This window comes from Labeo rohita, chromosome 15, assembly GCF_022985175.1.
Source record: "Labeo rohita strain BAU-BD-2019 chromosome 15, IGBB_LRoh.1.0, whole genome shotgun sequence".
NCBI classification, from domain to species: domain Eukaryota; kingdom Metazoa; phylum Chordata; class Actinopteri; order Cypriniformes; family Cyprinidae; genus Labeo; species Labeo rohita.
In genome coordinates, this window is record NC_066883.1 from 20,484,595 (window position 1) to 20,509,851 (window position 25,257).

General features: G+C 35.7%; 1 protein-coding gene across 1 annotated transcript in view; it reads right to left on the reverse strand.

Moving 5' to 3' along the window:
• Positions 1-6,067: 6,067 nt before the first annotated feature.
• The window catches only part of sorl1 (sortilin-related receptor, L(DLR class) A repeats containing), a 79,621-nt gene continuing 60,431 nt past the window's right edge, over positions 6,068-25,257 (reverse strand). The window contains 26 exon segments of the mRNA XM_051128648.1: positions 6,068-8,092; positions 10,242-10,428; positions 10,430-10,455; positions 10,551-10,749; positions 10,911-11,017; positions 12,143-12,317; positions 12,411-12,575; positions 12,655-12,774; positions 13,787-13,971; positions 14,051-14,138; positions 14,224-14,306; positions 16,414-16,480; positions 16,572-16,676; positions 16,757-16,869; positions 16,966-17,135; positions 18,629-18,755; positions 18,863-18,991; positions 19,162-19,317; positions 21,185-21,337; positions 21,466-21,600; positions 21,797-21,928; positions 23,419-23,550; positions 23,644-23,754; positions 23,891-24,016; positions 24,124-24,243; positions 25,103-25,225. Of these exon segments, the coding sequence (XP_050984605.1) occupies positions 8,025-8,092; positions 10,242-10,428; positions 10,430-10,455; positions 10,551-10,749; positions 10,911-11,017; positions 12,143-12,317; positions 12,411-12,575; positions 12,655-12,774; positions 13,787-13,971; positions 14,051-14,138; positions 14,224-14,306; positions 16,414-16,480; positions 16,572-16,676; positions 16,757-16,869; positions 16,966-17,135; positions 18,629-18,755; positions 18,863-18,991; positions 19,162-19,317; positions 21,185-21,337; positions 21,466-21,600; positions 21,797-21,928; positions 23,419-23,550; positions 23,644-23,754; positions 23,891-24,016; positions 24,124-24,243; positions 25,103-25,225 (3,302 nt within the window). The 3' untranslated portion in view covers positions 6,068-8,024.

Sequence of the window (25,257 nt, forward strand, 5' to 3'; positions counted from 1 at the left end):
AAATAAATCATAAATAACACAATTGTTTATCATTTTGATATTTACATTATACATTATTTAATTGTTTATACATTGAAATACCACTAAAAATCATTAAGATTGTGTGCATAAATGCTTGATGAACTTTTAGCAATTACTTCTGTTATATAATAGTATATAATAATTTTATAAAAAAGTAGGATTAAAAAAGGTAAAAAAATAAATAAAAATAAATGACTTAAATAAAAACTCCATTAAACTGCTCTGTTATGTAATATTCATAATTTGGTGCAAAGGTTAAATCTCTCAACCCTAAAAATATCGAACAGCTTTTTTCATAAATAGATTCTTTTTTTCTTTACAAAAACATAATTGTGACTGTTTACTCTCAGATCAAAAACATTAAAAGTCGTCCTTAATGAAACGATGAAAGCTGAAGTCTTGAAACACGATCTGCACTCCAAGAAAGCTGTTTTGCTATTTCCTTTTTCCAAGAAAAGTGGTCGAACAAGAAAAGAGAAAAAAAAGCATCTCAGATGAAGTTCTCCACAGAGCTTCACTATTCATTTGTGAAAGGAAAAAAAGCGAGTTTTGTGCTTGTGCACCCACTGCTGGTGTTTCTTTTCAAATATAGTGTTTTTAGTCACTTCGATGATCCATCTGTTCATCTTGCTCTTTATAATTATGCAGTTATTTCTAAAAGCAATTATACAATCATTTCTGACAGTAAAAACAATGAACGGTAAAATCAACAACATGTGTCAGAAGAACAGAAAACAAATCATTTCTAGTTTTTCAGAGGATCTATTTTTGGACCTAGACCTTTCTGTCTGACCTTTTCTCTAAAGACACAGATCCATTACCACATTGACCTCATGTAATTGTTTGTCCCAGTGCAGCTTTGGCATTGTAAAACTTAACGGCCCTTATCTGTACACACTGGACAGCTAACATCAATTACCTTCCCATTACAAACATCAAAGACGCCACTGCATTACAGTGACATGCGAGCAGCATCGATGGAAATCTGCTCAAGAGGAATCAACTTAGGACAATTTCAAGTTTAGACTCAAAAAGCAAACAGTCGGCTAATTAAATAAAAAAAAAAATGTAATGCCATTTGTCAATTTAAAAACCATTTACTGCTTTAATTAAAATATTTTGCATTCATTTTTAAATTCTCTGGATGTAGTTGAATGACAGATGAAACTTTTGCTAAAATGTAACAATTATTTCAGCAATCTAAGAATTCTGATGAATTCCGGAAGTATTTGTATCTGTGCTTAGACGAAGACATTTTCAGTTTGCTTTCTCGCTTTTTCTCTATTTTTAATTACCTGGCTATAAAGAATTTTGTATTTAATTAGTGGTATTAACAGAAAAGCTCCAATGTTTATTTAATACTGTTATGGGAACTGTTCGCTCGTCTTTTGTTACAGCTGCTCTTCCCAGCAAACAGAAGAAATAAGGTGCATGTGTGAGTAAAAGCAGTAAACTGAGACATGAGAGACATCTGCTGGTGGTTATGGGAAGCTGCGTTATGATTTAGATTCCCAGACCCATTATAACATTTCATTTTCATGTCATGTTTCATTATTTATTATAACATTGTCAGGGTCACATGCAAAACTCATACTAAGAGTCAAATTAGCTGAGTGAATGCCTTTTGAGAGACATATTTTAGTAAATGAACAAGAAAAATTAAAAAAAAGAATAATATTTTAGTATCAATGTGATTTGAAAAATTCAGGATTAATGCAGTGCAAAACAGACTTAAGTATTTCTATTGTAGCAGGCTGTTACCCTGTTTGTTTTTTAATAAAAAATATTTTAAGTGTCACAAAGATGATTCTCATTACTGTTTAACAACATGGCCGTGTCTTCTACTTCAGTATTTTGGTGCCTGCGTGTATAATTTACAATGAAAGCTTCATTTCTCAGACAAACACACCTTGTGAGATAAAGAGCAGCTCATTGATGAAACGTTCTCTGAAGCGTTCAGCTGTGAAACCTCGAGCGGCGCGCTTGCCGTGACGTCACCGACGCGAGAAACAGCCCTCCATCTGTGCTGGAGGAGTGTGATGTGAGGATAAATAAAGGACGACAAGTTCAAATAAACAGAGACAGGAAAATGCCGCACATAAAGACAACCCACCTCTATAAACATGTCTAATTGTGGTTCAAATAAAGCCCACACATCAATAAACACTGGGCAGAAGGGCCAGAGGCTGAGGCAGGAAAATGAAACAAACTGTTTGCTTTAGGTTGCCTTATTTTCAGAAATGTCTTTTATTTCATATCATGTGCAATCAAGTAAAAATAAGTTGATTTGAGTCAAATTTTTCGTGAGGTGGAGGAGAGGAAAACATTTGTTTTTGACTGGTGTGGCCTAGTGATTAAAAGACGTGGGCTGTTAAAACAAAAGGTTGTGGGATCAAACCCCACGAGAGTGATCAATTAATTATTGTGCGCTTGAGCAAATCCGTTAACTCCAGGTCACTGTGGGCGACTGACCTTAATATGCACTGTGACTTGCTTTAAATAAAGTGGTATATTAGTTATTTTTTTCAATTCAGACCGGGGGGAATCACTTATTCACATATTAATGAATAGTTCACACACAAAAAATATATATATTTGTTGTTGTTTACTCACTTTGACGCTCTAAATGGGGACTGGAGCTTTCAAGCTGAAAAAGGCTGACAGGGAAGAGACGAAATTGTTGAATAAAGATGTTATTTTTGTTTTCTTTGCACACAAACTGTATTCTCGTAGCTTCATAAAATTAAGGTTGAACCACTGATGTCACATGGACTATTTTAGCGATGACCTCCTTTCTGACACTTGAACGTGGTAGTTGTGTTGTTGTCAATGCAGGGTCAGAAAGCTCTTGAATTTCATCAGTAGTATCTTAATTTGTCTTAAGGGATTGGAACGACATGAGGGTGAGTAATTAATGACAGAACAGAGCGTTTTCACGACACGTCATTAATCAGCCATATTGGCGGCACAGAGCGTAAACAACGGCACTGAACTGAACTGAACTCACATATTTTGCTGATTATTGCTGCTGAAAATGGTCAATTATTGTCATGTTTTGGGCTCTACTAATCGGTCAGATCGGGAAAAACATTTGGAGTAATGTTACTACAGACTGCCAAAAGTTATAACAAATCAAGAAGAGTGCAAAAAAACTGTCTGAGGAACAAAAAGCGTTTGTGGTTGGCCAAACTGAACCTGGATTTCCAAGGCAAGAATCTTGACAACATTTGTTCTTATCATTTCCAATCAGGTAGGTGAAATATTAGGCTAATATCTTAATATGTATCTTCACCACCTATTAATTTTAGTTTGTCAAAATATTGTGCCCTTCCCTGCTTACTGAGTCCTTCTCTAGATGATTTAGCAGCTCCCACACGTTTTCCCCCGTGGTTTAGACGCCATAAATTAGCAGAACAGTATTCAATAGTATATTAATCGTGCAATCCATGCTGTTGTTTACATCTGAGAATGGCCAATATGGCCGCGCATACGCAGCTGAGCAAATCGTGAATTGGGTGAGCTATTCCTTTAAATCTATTAGGTTTTTGCGCTACTGTGTCATCTAGTGATGTCAGAAACAAACCTTTTCGAAGCTTTGAATCAAATGAACCAATTTCGTTGCAAAATTGCGACTCCAAACACCACACGGTAGTGACACTTGCTGGTCAAAAGTGTGTAAATGCAAAAAAAAAAAAATTATTTAAAGTATAGTACATTAAATACAATAAAAATAATGAAATACCATTAAATATGAAGTGTCTGTATAATATGTGGTTTTTAAAATAATTTATATTAATTTGCATGGCTTGTTTTGTTTGTTTTATGGAGAGATTGTATGTAGAGGACAGTAAGAGTTAATTATACTTCTTATACTTTTAATTACACAAATGTCAGATATCTACAATAGATAATCCGAGAACAGGTAAAATGCATAGACGTCGGTTCTCATTAAACTCGCATGATTCACTGGTTTACAGAGATCGCCCGTCAATGGCAAACCTCGAGACGGGATTCGAACTCGGGTAGCCACGAGCACAGTTGCGCTATATGTTGGCGCACTAACCACAAGGCTGTCGGCGCCGACACACACACACAAAAAAACGAAATTTCGACAAGTTTCGAAACAGTTATGAAATAATGAAGCCTCGTTTACTGAAATCATGTGACTTTGGCAGTGTTACACGTTCCGAAACACTGTTTCGAAACAACTGATTCACAAAGTTTCGAAGCATCGAGCAGTGCTTAGAAAGCGTCCATCACTAGTGTCATCTAACGTTAAGTTACTGGAACTACAAAAATAAAGCGTGTTTTTTTTAGACAGCCTTTGCAAACGGCTATTTTGCATGTCATGCTCTTAAGGCATGTAAATGGCTCAGCAAGTAAAAGTAGGCTAAGTTCAATAAAATGTCCAACATATAAATAATACTATTAACTCTAAGTTTAACTTACCTGTTGAGAAAAACAGGTAAGTTAACTTACCTCCGCAAGTTCGTCATTCCATCAAATTCCTTCATCTTGTGAAAACACTGTCAGTTTGTTTTATTCCGTTGTTTGTCTCTGTGTACAAAACCTGCCCAATTGGTTCAAGGGCGATCCCCCATTAAAACTGGCATTTAGGGTGATAAAATACACGTTTTTTTGTCGGAGTTCCCCTTGTAAATTCGAATTTCAGGGTATGAATGTGACGTGGGGTCGCTTCAACCCGAGTTAAACAACAGTTAAAGTAGCTCAATTCCCCGAAAAAGCCGCGGACTTGGCAATACTGCACACAGTTAAACACCATTGGCTCAGCCTCCTACCGTAGCCACGCCCCCAAACTCTCGCTATTGGCTGCGCGGAGGTATGCAAATACATAGGACGACAGGCAGGTAGGACATCCTATCACTGCATTCGGACCGACTGTAATGATTGGACGAAAGTTTTATGAACTTTTTTTATGAACAGACTTTTTTTTTTAACATATTGAACAGAATATACATCTACAATGGCACTGATAAATTTAAATAAACAAATATTAAGCAAGCCACATATCAGACGCAAAGGATCAATAAAATTATATACAGTCTGAGAGAGAAAAAAGGAAGGAACAGGGAAACAAAAAAAGTGAAAATAGGACTCTCTTCAGTCCTCTTCAAGCAAATCAAGTTCTCTTATTATTCCAACAAGTTTCTGGGCCTTTTTACTTTTCAGTGATGGAAAGTACTTAATAAAGTCTCTTTAAAAACAGAAAAATAAGGTTTTGTCTTCATACGTTTGCATTCATGAATAAAAAAAAAAATTGCCCAGAATAAACATTATAAATCATTCTTTAAAAAAGAAAGAAAGAAAGAAAGAAAGAAAGAAAATAAATAATTCTTTTTTATCATCAATCAGTATTCCAAACATAATCTGTTTTCTTACAAAACTGAGCAGTGACTGAATTTAGTCTCCAACCAATAAGACATACTTTCCCAAAAGATTCTGGAATACACACACACACAAAGATTATCAGTTGTCTATATGTAAACTTGAATACAGGCATTTTCTTTAAAATTAAATCAGTGTCTTAAAATCTCAGATGAAGGTTATAGACCATTAACCCCAGGTTTCACAGACAGTGGTTCAGCCTAGTCCCAGACTAAAATTTACATCTGAGCTGTTTCAGCTAAAGGAAACTCGCACTGACTGATCTTATATATCAGTAAAATATATCAGTGATATATTTTTCACTCATTAACACCTATCACTAAACAAGAAAACACAACTGGGGATCATTCAGGTAACAACACAGTATTAAGAATCAAGTGTATGTAAACTTTTGAACCAGGTCATTTTTATAAATGTAACTATTATTTTCTCTTGTGGACTATATGTAAATGCCTTTTATGTGAAATATCTTTCTCAGGTCAGTTCTAAATAAAAAATAACATGAATTTTGTATGATCCCTCATATTTTGGTAAAATAATTAATAAATCTGCAAGGTGTATGTAAACGTTTGACTTCAACTGTAAAATAATTTTTTAAATGCTGTGTGAGATATCGATTATGAAAGCAAGAGGAGTCACATTCAAGTTTTCCACATTTATTTCAGCATAAGTGGTTCATAAAACATCCCAGACTTGTACCACTTACAAGATTCTTATCTTTAAAACCCTCAGTAGGCAGGCAAGATCAAAGATTTAAACATGGCGGTGTCCAACGTCACTGCTATGTCAAAATGTTTACATCTTATTGACCAAAAATAAATGGGTTTCAAACTGGGCATGACAAATATCGCCACAAATGGTTGCGAGTAAAGAATACAAACAAGACAAAATAAGAACGGTGGCTCAGGATTCACACAAGTGCTGCACTGGAACTTTTAAAACATTATACAGTGGTAATTCACAATATGTCGATACACACAATTCCTATCGCGCTATTTCACTCTTTTTTTTACAACTGTTTACTCTTCTTTTTACTCAAATCAATTTTCTGTGAGCGTGTGCATGTGTGATCACATTGACATACTGCTACATACTTTACTCAGTGTGTTGTAATAAGGCAATGTGGTACTGAAAAGAACAATTTGACTAAAAACAGCCACATCTATCTACTGAAAAATTTTGTTTAATTCCAATTAACAATGGGAGAGGGTGTCATTAATAATGACCACAAGCATTTGAATGTAAACTGGCCATAAACCTCATTTAAAATCCTTTAACATTAAAGAAGTTGGTAGACCATATCCATTTTTCTGGTCACCTCAATACAAGATAGAAAGAAAAAAAAAGAAAACAAGAAGAGAAAAAAATACATTCATAAACAAATCTGTTAAGCAACACCCGCAATCCAGTTAAAATGAAACATTGATTTAACACATGTACCTCTTCACAACGGTTCGGGAAGGCAAGACGTCTGCTCTACCCTCTGCTTTTCTTAAGCTTGGCACAAGAGACTAGGATGAAGCCTTCTGGTTCGTTCAGACGAGAGCTGCACAGGCTTCACTGCAATATGGAACTACTGTACAGCACAATAGTCTCCGAATTAAACACACTGCGCTGCCTGTGGCAGTGTGACTGATATCGCTGGTACATCTACATTAACCCAGTTCCCTGAGAAGACTAAAGGACTAAAACCATGGCAGCACACAGGATATGCAATATTATAATATTATTCGCTAGATAAAACGCGTAGGATAAATCAAAGAAAAAAAGAGGACAGTGAACATACAGACTAAGCATGTGACCTAATGAGGACAACACTCAAATAACGATTACTGTCTTAATTTTGGTCATTCTTTTCTGAAACAGCTGATAAAACAACCAAAACAGGTTACAGTTTTCACATTTTCATAATGCAGAGGGAACCTATTGCTGATCAAGGAAATTAACAAATGGATACAAAGTGTAAACAAGGTACTATGGACAAATGCAGGCCTACTGACCTAAAGTGACACACATCGAGCATATGCAACAAAAATCTGATCCTGTGCAATTTACTCTCAACAGCCTACGTACCGCCTTCCCTTTTCATCAGCATTCGTTGGTCCACTTTTTTCATCTGTACACATATGAGGTTTGCTTTTTAGATTTTTTTTGTTGTGTATTTTTGTGTTTTTGCACTGATGTACCCATATCTAGGTGCTTGTTTTGGCTTTAAGCAAATGAAATGCTCATGTGAGAGTTTGTTGTACAATAAGGGTCTTTTCCCTGTTCAGTGAGTCTGCTGATCAGCTGACAAACTCCTTCACAGTTTGCTTCAGTTAATGCCTACAAAGTCCAATACCCACATATATTATATATAAAAAATAAGTTATTGCGCATCCGAAAAAAGTGCATCTTATATTCAAAAAATATCTCTTTCGCTCCATGCTTTCTTTTCTTCCTCAGGGTCCAGAAACCCAAATCCAGCGTTTTTCTAAGTGACGGGGGGTATAGAGGAAGGGGGGCTCGATAGCTTGAAGTTGTGCCAGATGGGCACGTAAGAAAACATGAGGAAGTGGAGTGGGAAGTGAAGGAGGAGGAGAGAAAGAGTTGTCCAGCTATGCAATCACCATGGGAACATCATCTGAAAAGCCGCTGATCATTGGAGCATCTTCATCATCGTCACCTGAAGAAGAGAGGGAACAAAGAAACAATCTTAGCAGCCAATTTTCACAGTGTGGAACACTTAACTAGTTTCAGGTAAACAAAAAGCTGAAGTGAACCAAACTGAAATAAACTGTAGACGAGTTTAACTGAAGTGAAAAGAACTGAACTGAACTTAAACTGAACACAACACAACTGAAGTAAACTGAACTAATGTGAACTGAAGTAAACATGAAGTGAACAAATCTAAACTGAAGTTACCGGAACTAAAATTAAGCATACTGAACTAAATTGAATTGAAGTGAACTTAAGTCAATTGAGCTAAACAGAAGTGAAATTAAGTGAACTAATTAAACTGAATTCAAGTGAATTTAACTGAAGTCGTCTTAATTAAACTGAATTGAAGTGAGCTAAATTAAAATGAAGTTAACTGAGCTAAACTAGTGACCTGAACTAAAATGAAGTTAGCTAAACTAAACTGAACTGAATTTAAATTAACTGAACTAAACCAACAGAAGAGAACTTAGTCAGCTGAGCTAAATTGATGAAATGAACTAAAATTATTTGTACTAAAGACAACTGTGATACTCTGAATTGAAGTGGACGAAACTAAACTGAAGTGAAAAGTTAAATGATTAAAACAGGTGAAGTTGAATTAAGTCAAACTGAATAAACTAAAGTAAACTGAACTGAAGTCAACTAAAAGTGAACAAAGCTAAACTGAAGTTAACTGAACTAAATTTAAGCATACTGAGCTAAATTGAATTGAGTCGAGCTAAATAGAAGTGAAATGAAGTGAATTGAACTAAAGTGAACTAAAGTAAACTTAACTGAAGTCATCTAAAATAAACAGTTGAAGTAAACTAAATTAAACTGAAGTCAACTGAGCTAAACATGTGACCTGAACTAAAATGAAGTCAACTAAACTAACTGAATTCAGAAATATCTGAACTAAATCAAAGTGAAGTGAACTTAGTCAACTGAGCTAAATTAATGAACTGAACTAAAATTATTTGTACTAAAGACAACTGTGATAATCTGAATTAAATTGAAGTGAACAAAACTAAACTGATGTGAACTGAAGTGAAAAGAATTTAACTGAACTGATTAATAAAGTTGAAGTTGAATTAATTGTCAAATTGAATAAACTGAACACACCACAACTGAAGTAAACTGAACTAAACTAATGTGAACTGAAGTAAACTTGAAGTGGACAAATCTAAACCGAAGTTAACTGAACTAAATGTAAGCATACTGAGCTGAGTTGAATTGAAGTGAGTTAATTGAGCTAAACAGAAGTGAAATTAATTGAACTAAAGTGAACTTAACTGAAATCAACTGAACTAAACTGAATTCAATGGAACTACACTAAAATTAAGTAAAATGAGCTAAAACAAGAGACCTGAACTAAAATGAAGTCAACTAAGTGAACTTAACTGAACTGAGCTAAACTGAACTGAAGAGAACTGAAGTCAATTGAGCTAAACAGAAGTGAAATGAACTAAACTAAAGTGAACTTAACTGAAGTCAACTGAACTAAACTGAATTGAAGCGAACTACACTAAAATGAAGTCAACTAATCTAAACAAGTGACTTGAACTAAAATGAAGTCAACTAAACTAAACTGAATTTAAATTAACTGAACTAAACTAAATTGAAGTGAACTTGACAGTCAACTGAGCTAAATAAATGAATTGAACTAAGGGTGTGTTCACACTTGTAGTTTGGTTCTCTTTGTTCTTTTGGTCCAGACCAAACAGTCATTTTTAGGACCGAACACGGTCTCGGTCCGCTTGGTTGCAAGCAATCGCAACAGGGTTCGTTAATTGGACAAAACATGGCAAGTGTGAACACACAACTGTACTATAGACAACCGAAATAATCTGAATTGAAGTACACTAAACTAAACATAAGTAAACTGAACTAAAATTAAAATAAATGGAAGCGAACTTGACTGAAGTAAATTCAGCTAAAGTGAAGTGGAGTGAAATAAATGAAAACACAGTGAAGTAAACTGAACTAAACTAAATAGAAGTGAACTGAACTAAGACATAGAAGTCATCTGAGCTAAACACAAGTAAACTAAAATGAAGTGAACTGAGATGAACTAAAGTCAACTAAGAAGTAAAAAAAAAAAACAGATTACACGAAAGGCAGGTAACTGGTCTTACCCAGCTCATCTCCTGAGGAGAAAATAGCAGAGCCCAGACGAGAGTTGTAGTGGCTGTTAGCGAAAGCGGTGAAGCTGTGCTGTAGCCGACGGTGTCTGAGGTAAAGTACCACCAGGCCTCCACACACACCCACCAACAACAGAAACAACACTGGAACCACCACCGCCGCCATGTCCTCTGATTTCCCCCGACTGAGATGAGGCATCATTTGGCCCTGAAAGATGACAAAAGTATCTAGATCAACATCTGGCTCCACAAATGCCAAGAGAGATAAGGAAGCAGAATGTTTATTGTATAAAAAGCTCATGCCTGCTGCTTTGCCCAGTTCGTCATATAACAGCACCGCCGCCTCTCCACACAGCTGGTTGTTGAGCAGACAGCGTGCCCGCACTGAGAACGTGTAGTTATGGCCCACCAACAGGTTGCTGATCCTGAAGAACGTCTCTGTTGTGTTACCCAGACACTTTGTGGAGTTGGTGACACTGTCATGCATATACACCTCATAGCCCTGAAGAGTCAGATGAGCATTAGTAAAACCATTTTACGAGTGAAACAAAAGGAAATGGAAAAAAAAGCCAAAATGAAAAGTCGTTTCATTAATTGAGTAAACAGTATCAATGTCGATTTCATGCAGACTTGAAGGCGAGTAAAAATGTTCTGGTTTCTAACCCTGCTCTCATTGAAGGTCCGGTCCTTCACAGCAAGGCTCTTCCAGAAGAGGAACACATGATCCTGTTCTTCTAAGATCTTGAGGGCTTCAGGTGCAGGCAGAGGAACTGTGTGGGAAAAAATATATACAATATAGCAAGAAATTTTACTTATAGTAGAGATAAACTACTGCTCAAATGTTTTGGATCAATTTTTATTTATTTATTTAATGTATAATCATTTCCAAATGACCAAATTGGCATACTAGAATGATTTCTGACGGATTATACAAGCTTAAAGGGAACCCTGGGTGTTAAGACTTGTATAGCTTAGTATAATGTTAATGTCTCTTACTGAAATATGTAGTAGAATTTACGTTATTTTAAAAAATCCACGTCGTTTTATACATATTTTGGACTATGGGGGGGCGCCATTATTTTGATGATGGCAAATAGTTGCCTTCAATGAGCTACTGGTGCTACCTTTTACTATTTTTACCACAACACAACTCTGAAAACACAATTTGGAAAATAAAACACTGATACGATGCCACATTGTGCGGGTTTTGGTTGTAATTTTCAGTCCAAGGGCAAATAGAGAAGCAATGTAAGTCTTCACTTCTTTCCTAGCAATAAAAAGAGGAAAAAAAAAAGAATGGGAAAATGCCTGTGGATGCATAAAACTTCCTAAAGACCCACGACTTTGTTCTCTCCACTTTAGCCGTAATGCCTTTGAGGCTTTTAATAGACCACAGTTACTGAAGAGCTTACAAATGGCAGAGACAAGAAATGCTAGATGCCATCCTGGCAGGATGTAAACATGCCATCGCTTGTCATGACAATGCGGCTACTGAAAGAGTTTCTTGGCATGGATTTCATTCGATATCCGGTGGCTATTTAGACCCCTATGGTGAAAAAAATCAGTCATCACCACCTGTAAGCTCTGTAAGTTGTGGCCATTGTATTAGTATTTTATTTTCCGTGTTGTGTTGAGGTAAACATAGCAACAGGTAGTGCCAGTAGCTCACCGAGTGCAACCATTTCACATCATCAATATAACAGCACCACCCACAGTCCAGAAATATGTATAAAACTGTGGATTTTTTAAATAACAAATTCAAATTGGGATTTCTACTACATATTTCAGTAAGTGAGTCTTAATACCCAGGGTTCCCTTTAAAGACTGGAGTAATGGCTGCTGAAAATTCAGCTTTGCCATCACAGGAATAAATGATATTTTAAAATATATTTTACCTGTGTTGAGTGTGAAGCTGGCCTCTTTGCTCATGTTGAGCAGCCTGACGGTGATGCTGTAGCGTCCTCCAGGCTCCAGGCCCTTCAGCGTGTACTCCACCGTGTTGTTCTGAGTGCTCACCTTATAGTCCCACTCGGTTTTACGAACTGTATCTCTGACGTGCACTGCATACGTCTAATATATACACACAGAGATGCTTGAAACACCACACCTGACATGTTCTATAATAAAACAATGAGACTCAAGGACTTGACTACGTGGTCATACCAAAGAACTGCTGGGAGAATCATAAGGCGGCTGCCACTTTAGAGTGGCCTGTGTCTTATCCACTCGCACTTTGTGCAGGTTTCGAGGAGGAAGACGCTCGTTGGGGATCATCTTCACTACGGCGTAGTCCGACGGAGGCCCGAGGTATGGAATGATCACCCTCACCTGAACAAGAAACACTCAATCACATCATCATGGTGCCAAAGTGGATCTCTGAAGTGAGGAGGAGGAGGTGGATACCAACCAGGAAGAGGTACTGCTTGTCGCTGTCAACGATCACTGTTAGACTGGAGGAGGTTGTATTCACTCTATGAGGTCTGCGGAACAGATCCAGGAAGGATGTGGCATAGAACACTCCATACATCTAAGAAAGCATAAGCACTCTTCAGCTTTGCAGTCAGGACATACTGTTGAGGTCAAAAGTTTGCATACACCTTGCAGAATCTGCATTTACCAAAATAAGAGGGATCACACGAAATGCATGGTATTGTTTATTTAGTACTGACCTGAATAAGATATTTCACATAAAAGATGTTTACATATAGTCTACAAGAGAAAACAAAAATGACCCCGTTCTAATATTTACATACGTTTGATTCTTAATACTGTTTTGTTACCTGAATGATCCACAGCTGTGGTTTTTTGTTTGTTTGTTTGTTTAGTGGTAGTTGTTCATGAGTCCCTTGTTTGTCCTGAACAGTTTAACTGCCCACTGTTCCTCCAAAAATCCTCCAGGTCCAACAAATTTGTTGCTTTTTCAGCATTTGTGTATTTGAACCCTTTCCAACAATGACTTTTATGATTTTGAGATCCATCTTTTCACAATGAGGACAACTGAGGGGCTCATACGCAACTATTACAGAAGGTTCAAACACTCACTGATGCTTCAAAAGGAAAAACAAAGTATTAAGAGCCGGGGGTGAAAACTTTTGGACAAAATGAAGATGTGTAGATTTTTTACATTTTTTGCCTAAATATCATATTTTTTTCCCACGTAGTGCTGCCCTTCAGAAGCTACAGGAGATACTTGCATGTTACCCCAAAGAAAAAATAAGTTAAATTTACCATGAACTTCAAAATCAAAAAGTTTTCACCCCCAGATCTTAATGCATTGTGTTTTCTACCAAAGTATCAGTGAGAAACAGTACTAATTAAAAAATAAAAGATCCCTCTTATTTTTGTGAACTAATTAGCATTTTGCAGATTCTGCAAGGTGTGTGTAAACTTTTGACCTCAACTGTATCAGCAAAATTTTGTGGGTCCATTGTCTATTTATTAATTGTTTAATCATACACAAAGCACAACTTGCACAGACATCACCTTTAAATCAAGCAGTTTTAGTTAGACAATGCTGCAAAATGGACCTTTAGTCTCACCTCAGCTTGAGGGCCAGTCCAATTGCACTCGACAGCGGTCTGGTTGAGCGGCCGGGCCTTCAGTGATGGCTGGGCAGGTCTGGTGCCTTGGGTCTGCTTTCGAAACAGAGCAGTAGGACTGTCTCCATCATTTGTGTGAGCCCACACCGCCACCTCATACACCATCCCTGCTGTCAGGTTAGAGACTGTACAGAAAACAGCACAGGCATTTTATATAGCTCCAGAAATGCTGACGGGATGTTTGATGACTGTGAAGTGTTTTACCTTTCAACGTCCGTGAAACAGTGTAATTCCAGCTCTCCTTCACATGTTCATCAAATACCCACGAAATGGTGACAACATAGTGCTCCACCTAACAGAGAGAGACCAATATTATATTTAAATGAGAAGGAGGTTATAAACGTAACCCATGCACAGAAAAAAGCAAACTGACTGACCTGGACTTTATAATCATTGGTGATGGACAAAATCATGGAGTTTTCTGTGATGCTGGAGATCTCAACAGCAGGAGGAGAGAGAGCTAAAAGACACATCATTAGTCAGAGTCATGAAACACTAGAGTAGTTTTTTGATCCAAAAACTATAACAGACACACACTACCAGTCAAAAGTTTTTGAACAGTAAGATTTTTTATGTTTTTTTTTTTTTTTTTTTTTTTTTTTTTAAGTAGTCTCTTCTGCTCACAAAGCCTGCATTTATTTGATCACAGGAATAAATTACATATTTCACAATATTGCTGCTTTTGCTGTATTTTAGATCAAATAAATACAGGTTTGGTGAGCAGAAGAGACTTCTTTAAAAAACAAAATCTTACTGTTCAAAAACTTGACTGGTAGTGTACTTAGTCTATCAAAATAAATTCAGAATTCCCCCAGAATTCAAGATAATGGGGCAAAAATTATCTTGAAAAAAATTATCTTGAAAATGATCCCCCCCCAGTTTGACTTTTAGGCTATATTTATATCATCTGATGTTAACGTCACATGAAGAGTGTTTTTCTTCACATATCAGCACGATTGCAAATGTAACACTGATATGAGGAACAGTTCAATAAAGAAGAAGTTAATATCAAAATACTTTTTAGACACAACAGTTCTTGTGTTTTCTTGTATTTCGACAATAGAAAATAGTCTCAAACAACAGAGGAACACAGTGTGTACCGTTACTAAATCAATCAGTCATTTGAATGAATTGGTTGAATGAATGACTCAATGACTCACTCACGCAGTGATATGCCACCACCGTCTGGCAATTTTAAACATTATAAATCATAATAATGAGCTTTTAATTGCCTACATAGCCTAATGAGCACTCAAGTGCATGCAAAAAAAGCTTGGCAGGTATAATTATTACGAAAGTGTTAGGGAAAAACAGCAAGGAGATTGCATTAACATTATAATAATTTATTGATAAACTAGTGTTTTCTTTGCTTTCGGCTTAAGAGATGAAGTCAGTGACATCATGTTTCATATGGATTACATAATCTGAGAATATCTGTTTAAATTGGTACATTTAAAACACAGAGTTTTGAAGTTTCACACTCAAGTTCAGATTGACCGAGGCGGCAGAAAGCGCATCCTGTTTGCTTTATTTTACAAAAGCGCAACGTTTCATTTTTATTGTAAGTGCACACAAATAAACGTAAAGTCTTTACATATTTAAAGATGTATTACTTTTATCTGTATAACCAAAAATGACAGAGTATTTTAAGTGCAAGTGACTATGCAGTGATCATGCAATGAGCGCGCTGCTATTCAGCTTCCACACTTGAATAGCACACGTTTCTAGGTTAATATTAGATTGAGCGGCCATGTAAAGGCGCTACTACATACATCTTTCAGATAAAAAGCCACATTTGAGGTCGATGAATGATGTCCTGCCCAATGTACTATATTACCACATAGACCAGCCATTAACGATTTCGCCACTTCCTGTGGATTTGTTTTTTCTGCGCTTAATAAAATTTTGGTCGACCAAGGCTCTTCTCATGGACTATTAGGGGGAAGCCCTAATTTAAGGTTTATATTTAAAGTATATTTTCCCTTTTTTCCACAAATCACTTCAAATAGCAGCATTAAACTTTAAACATCAAAACATTAATTTTATAATAAAAAATTATGTGTAAATGCATCTAAATGCCACTTCACTTGTTAATACTAATGTCATTTGATTGATAACAGCCCTGTAGTGTCTTACAATTTAAATTTATTAATTAAATTTAAGACTTTGACACAAAAGATGATTCATACATTCAATTAGGTTAGAAAAAAATTACCTTATAAAGGTAAAAAAAATCCCCATAAACAGTTTAAAATCAATTTGAACTGATTTGAAAAATTTCAAAATCATTGCAAAATGTTGAAATGTTGAATGTCTCAATTATTTGAGACTGCATGGTCTTATACTATGAGAACGCCCTGTCTCATAGTGATTCATGGTACCACATGACCTTTCCAGTGATGGTGAATTACAGATACAAATTGATCTGTTTATATTTATGGTGAAATGGGAGTTTAAGTGACACTAGATCGGTTCCTATAAGATAAAACACTTGAGCATAAATGTCCAGCAGGGGGAGTCAGCACTCCTCTGCAAACATGTCAGTTGCTTTTAAACAGTTTTGATACCTTTTTGAGGAGTAATGGATTTAATTTCCGTCCAGTTTCCCACACCTCTACTTGTGACAGCAGCCACCTGACAAATAACAGATGAAGAATAGTTACTTGAAGCCATGATCACCAGAAGTCCACGTGAAACAACTTTATACAGGTTTTTAGTGTCTCACCCTGAATCTATACAGCGAGCTGGGCTGTAGATTCTTCACTTCTGCATTCGTGATGGTGCTACGCTGGGAAAACCACTCCGCACTGTCCTTTTCATTGTACTCCACCTGCATAACACACGCTTAAGCTGGTTAGATGCAAGCATGTGTTGATAAATGCAGTAAAGTACTGAAGGCTTCACACTTACAATATACTCCCTAATGAGTCCATGTGTTTTATCAGGAGGGTTCCAGGAGCACAGTACTGTCCCATCCTCAGCATTGTCAGAGCTCAGTTGGAGATTCTGTGGAGGGTCTGGCACTGCCACACAAACACAGTCGTCAGCATATCTCTTCTATGTGATTCTGAGTTGTTCCATTAATCATTTTAGTGACTGTGCTGCTAAGGCAGACTTACATCCTTCTGGTGTGCGTAGTGTGAGAACTTCATTGGTCCTGTGCTGTTTGCTGAGACACTGAGTCTGAACCTTCACCTGGTAGGTGGTGTCTGGCATCAACACGGTCAGAACGGCACTGCCCTTATTGCTGTTTGTGTCCATGGACGTCCACTGCTGGACACCCACCTGCCTGGAAAATACATACAGCTTTATGTTACAGACTTGTGTGGACCTGACACATTTACTGTTGCGTGTAGATCATGGGTTCCCTATATACAGAATATACGGAGTATGGATGATTACGTGTAATACAAATTAAATTATTGTTGCTGGTTATTGTTGCTCAGCCCTCCTATGTCCTAATTATTGTATTAGATTTTTTTAAAAAATTACATAGCCATCATCAACGACTCCAGATAAGTGGTTGATGGATGGATGGATAATGTGTTCCACCACCTGAAAACAGCTTAAAATAAAAATAATAACAAAACTTAATTATGATAAAGTTTAAGTTGTCTGTGATTTTTGGAACAAAGTTGAAGTGGTCCACCATTTAAAAAAAGATTAAAAATAAACAGATAAAAAGATATTTTTAAATATCTATAAATCTAAAAAAAAAAATTTTCATTTAAGGTGATCGACAACTTGAGGAAGTCCACCACCTGAAAAAGCTTCAAAAAAAAAAAAAAAAAAAAAAAAAAAAGAATATTGGTTAAGTTGTCTGTGATTTCATGATTTAAAGTGGCCCACCACCTAAGAAAGCTTAAAACACAAAATAAATAAATGAAGGGGTACAAAACAAAAAAAACAAAATAAACCAAAACAAACTGTTTTTTTAGTATTTCAAGTGGTCCACCACCAAAAAAAGCTTAAAACACAAAACAAATTAAATTAAACCAAAACAAATACATAACATCAAACCAAACCAAAGCATAAAAAAGAGTTTTTTTTTCAGTTCAAATGGTCCACCAAATCAAACCAACAAAACAAAAATAACACAACAGTTTTTTTTTAGTTCAAATAGTCCACCACCTGAAAAAGCTTAAAACAAAACAAATTAACTAAAAAAAAAAAAAAAAAAAAAAACAAAACCAAAAAAAAAACATCAAACCAAAACAAAACAAATACATAACATCAAGCCAAACTAAAACTAAACAAATACATAACATCAAACCAGACCAAATCATGAAACAAAAACTTTTTTTTTCCAGTTCAAGTGGTCTACTAAACCAAACCAAACAAACATGTAACACAAAACCAAACCAAACCAAAAACAAAACAGTTCAACCAAAACCAAACCAAAACAAAGCCAAACCAAACAAAATAAAACAAAACAATGTTTGTTGTTTTTCAGTTTAAGCAGTCCACCATCTGAAAAAGCCAGATTACTTAATTAAAACAAAATGAAAGATATCAAACCGAACCAAAACAAAACATCAAACCAAACCAATAAAAAAAACAAACCAAGTCAAACCAACATAAAATACGTTTTTTCTTTTTGTTTTTTTTTTCCAGTTCAAGTGGTCCACCAAAACAAAAAAAAAAAAAAAACAGATAACATCAAGCCAAACAATAACAAAAGTTAAGTGGTTTGTTGTTTTATTTCCCACAGTTTAAGTGGTCCACCACCTGAAAAACCTTAGAAAACACAGGTGTAGATGAACGCAAAGCCTTAATGAATACCTGAAGTAGATGACAAAAGAGCAGGTGGATGTAGGCATATTTTTGGGCCTTGTCCAGGTAAGTGTCACAGCACCAGAAAAGTTGGCGCTCCACTGTAGATTTTGAATCTTGTAGACCAGCAGATCCGCTGAGAAAAGGAAAAACAGGGTGAATCAGCAAGAAGAGCCAGACTGTCAGCTTACTGTGCTATAATACTGTTCTTGTTGCAGTCAGATCTCAATAGCAGATACTCACTAGTGCAGTTGTCCTCGTCACTCCGGTCAGAACAGTCTATGAAGCCATCACACCTCTCGCTGTTCAGCACGCAGGCCTCGCCGTCCGCACAGAGAGTACCATTCACACAGACCAACGGACCATGAGTGGCTGAAATAAAATGGGAAGCTTGTTAACATTTCCAGGTATGTGAAGACATTAGACATACCAACACTTCTCCTGTTTATGCAAGTATATACAGTATAATGTTTGTTTTATTTGACAGTTTTGATGAAAATGGTTACTTTTGTACTGTGTATGATTCTCTTATAGGCACTTACGACAGTTGTCCTCATCCGACCCGTCCTGGCAGTGAGGATGTCCATCACAGCGCTTCCAATCAGGGATACAGCTTGGAGGCTTCTGGCACAGGAACTCATCTTTAGTACAGCGGCCCGATGGAGGAGGAGTTGCCACTGGAGTCACTGAACCTTTGGCTAAAAGAAAGACAGAAATAGCATAAACCAAAATTATAATATATCATTTCAATGAATAAACATATTATATATCAAAATGTCCCCCTAACTTTTTTTTCCCTATTTATTAAAGGGACAGTTCTTGCAAAAATTAAATTTCTTTCATTATTTGTGTTTTCTTTGTGCACAAAAAGTATTCTCGTAGCTTCATAACAATACGGTTGAACCACTGATGTCGTATGGACTATTTTAATGATGTCCTTACTACCTTTCTGGGCCTTGAACGTGACAGTTGTGTTACTGTCTATGCAGGGTTAGAAAGCTCTTGGATTTCATTAAAAATATCTTAATTTGTGTTCCAAAATTAAACGAAGGTCTTATAGGTTTCGAACGACACAAGAATGAGTAATTAATGACAGAATTTTCATTTTTGGGTGAACTTTTCAGTCTGAATAAGCATTAATACACTGAGATCTAGAAAACAAGAAACTGACTTATTAATTACACTCATATTATTTTTGCAAATATATTTAAAATAAAATTGAATGTGTGGTGTGGAAACTATTTTTAAATTCACTTAATCTTTTTTAATGTATTTAAGTATGGAAACAACTGAAAAAAAATCTGTTATTTATTAATATTTTCGTTCTGTTTTTAATGTTGTCATTACGAAGTGACAACTCTCAATAGTATTAACTGCATAAACTGTGAAAATGAACTGTGGTGCTCTGGGAATGTCGCGTCGCCCAGTGAGCCTGTCTGAGTTAAAAAGCATGAATTTGCATGTATGAACATGAGTGATGAATGTCACACATATTTAAAAAAAAAAAAAAAACTGATTAAGCTTAATTTACTGATGCAAACAAACAGTTTATAATGCAAACAAAAGTTTATCATTTGCAGCTAAAAACAAATACATGTAAATCCAATTTACAGATATTTACGTTTTTTGTATAATTTATTATACAAATGTTTATAAATGTATATACACATTTTTAATAAACTACTTCACATATATCCACCCTGTCGTTTAAAAGTTTGGAATCAGTAAGGTTTTTAATGTTTTTAAAGTAGTTTTCTATTTTAATATGTTTTAAAATAGAATTTATTTCTGTGATGCAAAGCTCATTTATCACCCATGTTGAAAACAGTTGTGCTGCTTAATGTTTTGGAACCGGTGATACTTTTTTCAGGATTGTTTAATAAATAAAGACAGTAAAAAAGAACAGCATTTATTTAAAATAGAAATCTTTTCTAAAAATACTGCCATTGCCATTCAATATTTGGGGTCAGTAATTTTTTCTTTCTTTCTTTGAAAGAAATTAATACTTTTGCTCACCAAGGATGTTAAAATGACAAAAAGTGATGACTTACATTGTTAGAAAAGATTTTTGTTTTGAATAAATGCTGTTCATTTTAACATTTTATTCACTAAAGACTTCAAAAAAGTATCACAGGTTCTAAAAAATATTAAACAGCATAACTGTTGCCAACATTGTTAATAAATCAGCATATTACAATGATTTCTAAAGGACTGTGTGACACTGAAGACTGGAGTAATGGCTGAGGAAAATGCAGTTTTGCATCATAAAATAAAAAAAAGTGTTATTTTAAAAATAAAAAAAAGTGTTATTTTAAATTGCAATAATATTTCATATTACTACTTTTTTCCTGTATTTTTGACAAAATAAACGGAACTTTGCTAAGCATAAGAGACTTCTTTTAAAAACATTAAAAATCTTATAGATCCCAAACTTTTGATTGGCAGTATATGTATTAAAAATGCATTAAAATCTAAAAAGTTTTAAGTATTAAAAAGCTGGATTCTTTCACAAGCCATATGTTTGATGCCCCTAGAATTGGCTAAGAAAACAGCAGAGAAAAGCACCTGTGGGACAGCCCACTTCATCGCTGCCATCGGGACAATCGGCATAGCCGTCGCACACCCAGGTGTTCACAATACATGCGCCAGAACCACAGCGGAAACGATTAGGAGCGCAGGTAGCTGGACCCGGCGCAGGTGTGTGAGGAGCTCCGCCACCTGAACACAGACACAACATAATTAAATGTAATTATTCCACTGAGCATTATCTTTTGTCAGCACTCTACAAACAAGGCTAATAAATGCTGACTGGGCAAGAACACTGTGTACAGGACTGATTTGTATACCTGAGCACTGAGACTCATCAGACCAGTCACCACAGTCATTTTCCCCATCACACTTCCACCACGCGGGCACACAGCGGCCGTTCTTACACTCGTACTGAAAGTATCGTGAGCAGCCTGGCTCATCGGTCGGGGATGCTGAAACAGAAAGCACACAACTCATTAGCAAGCACAGAAACAAGACAAACAGCACTTTCTCAAAGCAGTCACAAGTATGACTGAACTGGATCTGGAAGTAGCCTTGCGTAGCTGCATAAAGCAGGGTTAACCATATGAAATCAACCTAGAATTTGATTAGTTTGGCTTTTTTGGTCAGCTGGGAATTTCTGCTCACCACAGTTGGCCTCGTCAGAGTAGTCGCCGCAGTCGTCCATGCCGTCACATTTCCACTCCAGGGTCACACACATTCCATTGGAACACTGGAAGCTGTAGGCGTCACATGTTTTCTCAAACTCAGGGTTAGTTGCTGTGGAGGAGCAGAAGAGCCATTTAATTAATTACTATATGCTGCATTTGTGCTCTATCCAAGGTCCACGTTTAGGACTGTCAATTAGGACTGATTAAAAACGTAATTAAAGTAATTACATGATATGCCGATTAATTCAATTAAGTTGAAAGTAAGTGCATATATCAACTCTTGCAGAGAAGATATTATGAATAAATTATGACTGAATTAAAGACAATACATTATAGTAGCAGATGAGTATAGCTTATGAGAAAAAAAACGTAACTGGTGAATATAAGGATTGCTTTTTTTTTTAAAACACTAAAAGAAATGTAATAATCCAGAAAATTTACAGTACCAGTCAAAAGTTTTTTGTTATTAAAGAAGTCTCCTCTGCTCACCAAGCCTGCATTTGATCCAAAGTACAGCAAAAAGAGTAAAATTGTGAAATATTTTACTAAAATAATTGATTTTTACTCTAATATATTTTAAAATGTAATTTATTTCTGTGATTTCAAAGGATTTTTGGATTTTTAGCATCACACCAGTCACATGATCCTTCAGAAATCATTCTAATATTCTGATTTGCTGCTTAACAATATTTCTTCTTCTTATTATTATTATTATGTTGAAAACTGCTGAGTAGAATTGTTTCTTTGATGAATAGAAAGTTCAGAAGAACAACATTTATCTGAAATTGAAATCTTTTGTAACATTAGTAGCAGTTATTTTAAATAGTAAAAGTATTTCACAGTATTACTGTTTTTGCTGTATTTTGGATCAAATAAATGTTGGCTTGGTGAGCAGAAGAGATCTTTTTTTTAGTGTTCAAAAACTTTTAACTGGTAGTGTATTTCTACTTTTTTATTCATTTATACCACCATTCAAAAGTACAGGATCAGTAAGATTTTTTTTAAAGAATTTAATACTAAATAAGAGAAACTAAATACTACATAAAAAATTAATACTAAATAAATAATACATATTAAATTGATTAAACATGACAGTTCATTTGTTACAAATGTTACAAAAAGATTTTAAAGAATTGGGAAAAACGTATCACGGTTTGAAAAATATTACAACATAATTTGTATTAAAAATGTTTTCGAGCATATTAGAATGTTTCTGAAGGATCACAGAAAAAAATTACATTTTACAATATATCAAAATAGAAAATGGTTTTTTAAATTGTAATAATATTTCACAATATTACTGTATTTTTGATCACATAAAGTAGCACTGGTGAGAATAAGAGGCTTCTTTCTAAAATGATTATATAATCAAACTTAGTATATTTACATTAGATTTAATAACATCTTTAAAAATATCTTAAGGGATTAACATTCAGGTCACGAAGGGAAAATTAAATGCATAAATTATAACGTTTTCATTTATTTATATCATTCATTTATATATATATCATTAATTAATTGCACTAAATTTACATGGACAGTCCTAGTTAGAAGCACATAATGGACGTTTTGGCTAGTTAGCAAATGTGTTGGACTCACAGCAGCCAGCGTATGTCGGGTCCTCATCAGATCCATCGGCGCAATGCCGGGTACCATCACACACCAGAGACTGGAACAGACACTGTGCTCGGTTTCTGCACACAAACTCCATATAGTGTGCACAGAGGGGCCCTGCAAGATCAGACCCTTATTATTTCTCTATTTCCAATTATAACACAACAATCAACAATTCCACTTCTATATACTTAAATAAGAAAGCAATACCGCAGTTTTGCTCATCAGCGCCTCCTGGACAGTCCTCCACACCATTGCAGTGAGCACTAGCGGGCAGGCAGGTACCATTAGAGCACAAGAAGCCGTTGCACTTATCTTTACCTGAAAGACAAAACAGAAAGATGCCAAATTACATGATTATATGAACTGACGCTCATGCATTCGGTCTTCCACAGAAAACGAAAAACCTATGGTTTAAAATAACATGAGGGTTAGTAAAGCAGTGTTTGAGACTTACCACACTGGTTAGGGTCCTCGTCAGAGCCATCCTGGCAGTCGTCATCCCCGTCACACACCCAGCGCTGAGGAATGCAGTGACCCGTGTGACACTGGAAACTACTGCTCTCACACGTGTGGTGACCCACTTTGTGGTGACAGAATGAGGAAGAGAGAGACATTGAGGATGTGGATGTGACATGTTTTACCTGATTTTTCTTGCATCTGTGTGTAAATCAGTGTATTTTCTCTCACCAGTACAGTTGGCCTCGTCTGACCAGTCCCTGCAGTCGTTGTCCCCATCACAGCGCCACGCGTCCCGAATACACACGCCTCTGGCACAGGTGAACTCTCCCGGACCGCACTTGTGAGACTCTAAAGGAAAGCAGATACAATATGCATCCATGTTATTTTAACAGAACAAATAAAAACACAAGAATAAATGGGTCAATGGCTTGACACCTAAATTTTCTGTCTGATTGCATTTTTTCAGTTAAAGAATGGTTTAAATGCATAAAAAATATGCCATATATGAAAAAAATGCCTGTACCCAGGCCATGTATGTACCCATTTATTTGTAATTTTTCTGTTATTTTAAGTGTCAAAATATCATGTGGTACGACTGTCCGGCCATAAATGTTGTTTTGGAAACATCTTTGAAATTACCCTAAATTTATTCAGATTCATTTTCTGCATTTTGTAATCTTTTAAAGCAGCATTTATCTGAAAAAAGAAATCTTTTGTAACATTATAAATGTCTTTATTATCACTTTTAATCAATTTTAGCATCCTTGCTAAATAAAAGTATTAATTTCTATAATTTCTTTCCCCCAAAAATGTACAGTGTATAATGTTACAAAAGTGTTTTGTCAAATAAATGCTGATCTTTCTATTAATCTATTCAAATACTGATAATAATTTTAATAAAAAATGTTTCTGCATATTAGAATGATTTCTGAAGGATCATGTGACACTGAAGACTGGAGTATTGATGCTGCAATTTTAGCTGAATCACAGGAATAAATTACATTTTAAAATGCATTCAAATGCAGTTATTTTAAATAGCAAAAATATTTCACAATATTACTGCTTATGCTGTATTTTGGATCAAATAAACAAACTTGGTGAGTATTGTTGGTAAACTTGGTAAACGTATTGTTCAAAAACTTATAGTAACTTAGTGGTAGTGTTTACACGAAATATTTGACATATAGCTCTAAACACAAACACATACCACAATGCTCCTCGTCGCTGTTATCTCCACAGTCATCCTCATGGTCACACTTGAAGGCCAGTGGAATGCAGGAACCTGACGCCACACAGCGAAACTGAACCGCAGAGTCGCAGGAAGTGGTGGCTGCAGAGAGAGAAACTTATGAAACACAGAAC